Genomic DNA, 4,047 nt, shown 5'->3' with positions numbered 1-4,047 from the left:
GAAAGAAAGAAAGAAAGAAAGAAAGAAAGAAAGAAAGAAAGAAAGAAAGAAAGAAAGAAAGAAAGAAAGAAAGAAAGAAAGAAAGAAAGAAAGAAAGAGAAAGAAAGAAAAAGAAAGAAACATTTGATGATCTGAAACACACAAGCTCATCTGTGAAGCATGGTGCATATGTCATGGCTGCTTCTAGAACAGATTCATTAATATTTATGGCAGATGTAAACGATGATGGCAGCAGCAGAATGAATTCTGAAGCGTACAGAAACATTTTATCTGCCAAATTACAGAGAAACGTATCCAAACTAGCTGGTAGATATTTTATCATGCAGCAGGAAAATAACCCAAAGCACACCACCAACAAAACAAAGGACTCCATCAGGAGATAAAAGTGGAAAGTTTTAGATTGGCCAAGTCAATCACCTGACCTTAACCCAATAGAGTCTTTCACCTCCTGAGGAGGAGACTGAAGGGAGAAAACCTCCTGAAACAAACAAGAACTGAAAGAAGTTGGGCTCAAAGCCTGGAACAGTGTTACAAATGAAGAATAGGTTTGGTGTCGATGGGTCACAGGCTTCAGGCAGTCATTGCAAACAAGGGTTATATCATCAAATATTAAATGTTAGTTACTTTAAGAGTTTGTTCCTTTAGCACATCTGAAAATGCTGTGGTGCATTACAAATGGTGATAAATCTTAAGTTGTTTAACACATCTACATGTGAACACCAGAAAATAAAGCTGACATTCTGACTCTTGTCTCATGCTCATCTTTTGATCTTAAACCCAAATGTCTTCAATGTACAACAAAAACAAGGGAATTTGACTTGCTGTTCCAATACTTTTGGAGGAGACTGTATAATGTGCTGGAACCATTAAACCTGTCTATGGTTGATGGACTGTGTGCTTGGCTGGCTTCAGGCAGTGAACTGTATGTTTTCCTTCTCAGGTTAACCCTAAAACTTAATGTTTTTTTCTGGTTATTTATGTGAAAGCAGATTCAGATCCCTGTAAGTTGATTTTTATGCTCATTGTCTGAAGCAGCAATTGCCCCAAAGGCTAACAGAGGGCCGAGACAGAGCTGGAAAGTTTACGGTCTTTAAATAATTTTCTAAATGTCTAAAAGCCACAGAGTGGTTTAGTGGTGGTTCAGTTTGACAGAAGCTGTTTAGGTTTGGTTGCTGATGATGACAGGAGGGTGGTTTGAAGAGTAGGAATCATACCAGACTCTGTGTTGAAGGAGACTGGTTCACTTGGAGGACCTTCTCCCAGCTCATTCTTTGGCTTCACCTTAAACTCATAACTGAGAAAAACACAGAGAGGGGATTCACTTAGAAATAAAATGAATTTCATGATTGTCCAGACTGTTCAAAGAAGCATTTCCCTTAATCAATATCCATATTTTAAATCTGCTTAATTTGTCTCTAATGAATGGTTATGTGCCACAGAGCTTTAAGGTTGCTGTAATTAAACCTTTACTTAAGAAACCCGATCTTGATTCAGGAGTCCTGGCCATCTACAGACCTATATCTAATCTCCCATTCATCTCAAAAATTATTGAGAAATAGTTGCAAATCTACTATGTGAACATCTGGATAGAAATAATCTATATGAGGAGTTTCAGTCAGGGTTTAGAGCTCATCATAGCACAGAAACAGCACTGGTTAAAGTTACTAATGATATTCTCATGGCCTCAGATGGTGGACTTGTGTCCATTCTTGTCCTGATAGATCTCAGTGCTGCATGTGATACAACTGATCACAATATTTTATCATGTAGACTTGAACTTGATATTGGGATACACAAACAGCTCTGAAATGGTTTGAGTCTTATTTAAGCCATAGATTTCAGTTTGTTAATGTCAATAATGAATCTTCTTCTTACACCAGAATTAGTTGTGGAGTTCCTCAGGGTTCAGTGCTTGGACCAATCCTCTTTACTTTATATATGCTTCCATTAGGTAAAGTTATTAAACAGCATGGGATAAATTTCCGTTGATACACTGATGATACTCAGTTATATTTATCCATGAAACCTGATGAATCCAACCAGTTACTTAAGCTACAATCATGTCTAACAGACATAAAAACATGGATGACTCTTAACTTTCTGCTTCTAAACTCAGATAAGACAGAGGTTATGGTTTTTGGACCTGAACATCTTAGGGATCAACTTTGTAGCCTTTCACTTCCTCTGGATGGCATTAATCTGGCCTCCAGTTCTAATGTAAAGAAACTTGGTGTTATTTTTGATCAGGATATGTCTTTTAACCCCCACATTAAAAATGTTACCAGGACCGCCTTCTTCCACCTGCGTAATATCACTAAAATTAGAAACATTTTGTCCAAAAATGATGCAGTAAAACTGATTCATGCATTTATCACGTCTAGACTGGACTACTGTAATTCTTTATTATCTGGACATCCAAAAAAACTCTTTAAAAAGTCTTCAGTTAATCCAAAATGCTGCTGCTAGAGTTTTAATGAGAGTTGGCAGGAGAGATCATATTTCTCCAATTTTAGCTTCTCTCCACTGGCTCCCTGTCAAATTCAGAATAGAATTTAAAATATTACTCCTAACATACAAAGCTCTTAAMAACCAAGCTCCATCATATATTAAACATCTTATTACCTCTGCCAGGGGACGAGAGGTAATGTTTTTGGTCACGAATGTTTGTCGTTCTGTCTGTGGACAAAATTACTCAAGAACCTGTGGACGGATTGTCATGGCATTTTTACCACATGTGAGCATTGGCCAAAGAAACACACTTTTGAATTTTGGCGAGGTTCCGGATCACGGTGCGGATACAGGAATTTTTCTTTTAATTTGAGCAAATCAACCAGACTTCATGTCAGCAGGAAACAGGAAGTAGAAGTTGTGAGCTCCCCCATCCCTGCAAAGAACTTCAGGAACGTGTTGCTACAATCAATGTTGCATCAATCAATGTTGCATGCTGTACAAAAACAAATACAATCATCTGCACGTTACGGGAATAACTGAGAAGACACGCACGCAACTGAGCCGAACCTGGTACCGGCCCACGTGAACCACCGGTCCCCCGCCCGTCGTCTGCGCGAGGTGGTTCACTTCAACCCCTGAACCACCGGGCGACGAGCTGCACCACCGGCCCAGACACAGGTCAGAGGGCCGATGATTCAGTCCATGAACCGGTCCACAGGCTGGAGTGAACCTGTTGTGAACCACCAGTCTGACGCCTGATTCATCTGCGCAGGGCGAGAGCGACATCAAGGAGCGACAGGTTCTGGGGCTCTGATGTTTTTCTGGATTCATTGTGCTCTAAACTATGTCGTATCAAATAACTTCTCTACCTCTCCTCAACACGGGTCAGGCCGATCATACCACACAGCTGATTTGCGCTGCAGGGCACCACCTGAGCTGACGAAGAGCGGAGATCAGAAAAATTAGTCCCAATAACCCTAGGCGGGCTGCTAAAACAAACAGCGGCGCTTATTAAAAACTAAAAATTCACAAAATAAGAAATGCCTTGTCCCTATTAGTGCTGCATAAATTAAATCTCTTGTCTCTGGCACCCAGCAGAGAGATGCACAGTGCAGCAGCTCTAACAGGGCCGAGCAGCTTCAAACAGAAAACTTCTCCCATAAAGCTCAGCCTGACAACAAATCAGATGTTTACCTCAGAAGACGAATTTGAAAAGTCTTCCAGCTAGATCTAACAGAGATGTGCAGTGCTCCAGCTCATCATTTCACTGTGGAACATCACCTGTCAGTCACCAGGGACACAACAAGTGGGGGTGGCCACGGGGGGCTGTGCCCCACCAGTTTTATCCTCTTGAGTCCCAAGCTTTGAGCTTATTTAAATATTTCCCAGCTATATTAGATTAATAGAACCTTATAAATTTATCTGAAAAAAGACAACTGGTATAAAATGAATGCCCTCAATATGAGGATGAAGCTTTTCATGAGGTTAGAGGCATTAAATAAATCAACATTTTAAGCTACACACACACACACACATATATATATATATATATATATACATATAATACACTCACCGGCCACTTTATTAGGTACACCA

The 4,047-nt window shown here is 40.0% G+C and overlaps 1 protein-coding gene across 5 annotated transcripts in view; it reads right to left on the bottom strand.

The window, feature by feature from the left end:
- LOC106526195 (target of Nesh-SH3) overlaps positions 1–4,047 on the bottom strand; it is a 69,474-nt gene that overhangs the window by 4,380 nt on the left and 61,047 nt on the right. For all 5 annotated transcript variants that reach the window (XM_014020722.1, XM_014020721.1, XM_014020724.1 and 2 more), the window contains one exon: positions 1,215–1,294. In XM_014020722.1, the coding sequence (XP_013876176.1) occupies positions 1,215–1,294 (80 nt within the window). The remainder of the gene's footprint in view (positions 1–1,214; positions 1,295–4,047) is intronic.

Source organism: Austrofundulus limnaeus, unplaced genomic scaffold, assembly GCF_001266775.1.
Source record: "Austrofundulus limnaeus strain Quisiro unplaced genomic scaffold, Austrofundulus_limnaeus-1.0 Scaffold264, whole genome shotgun sequence".
NCBI lineage: Eukaryota > Metazoa > Chordata > Actinopteri > Cyprinodontiformes > Rivulidae > Austrofundulus > Austrofundulus limnaeus.
This window is presented reverse-complemented; position numbering and strand designations above follow the sequence as displayed.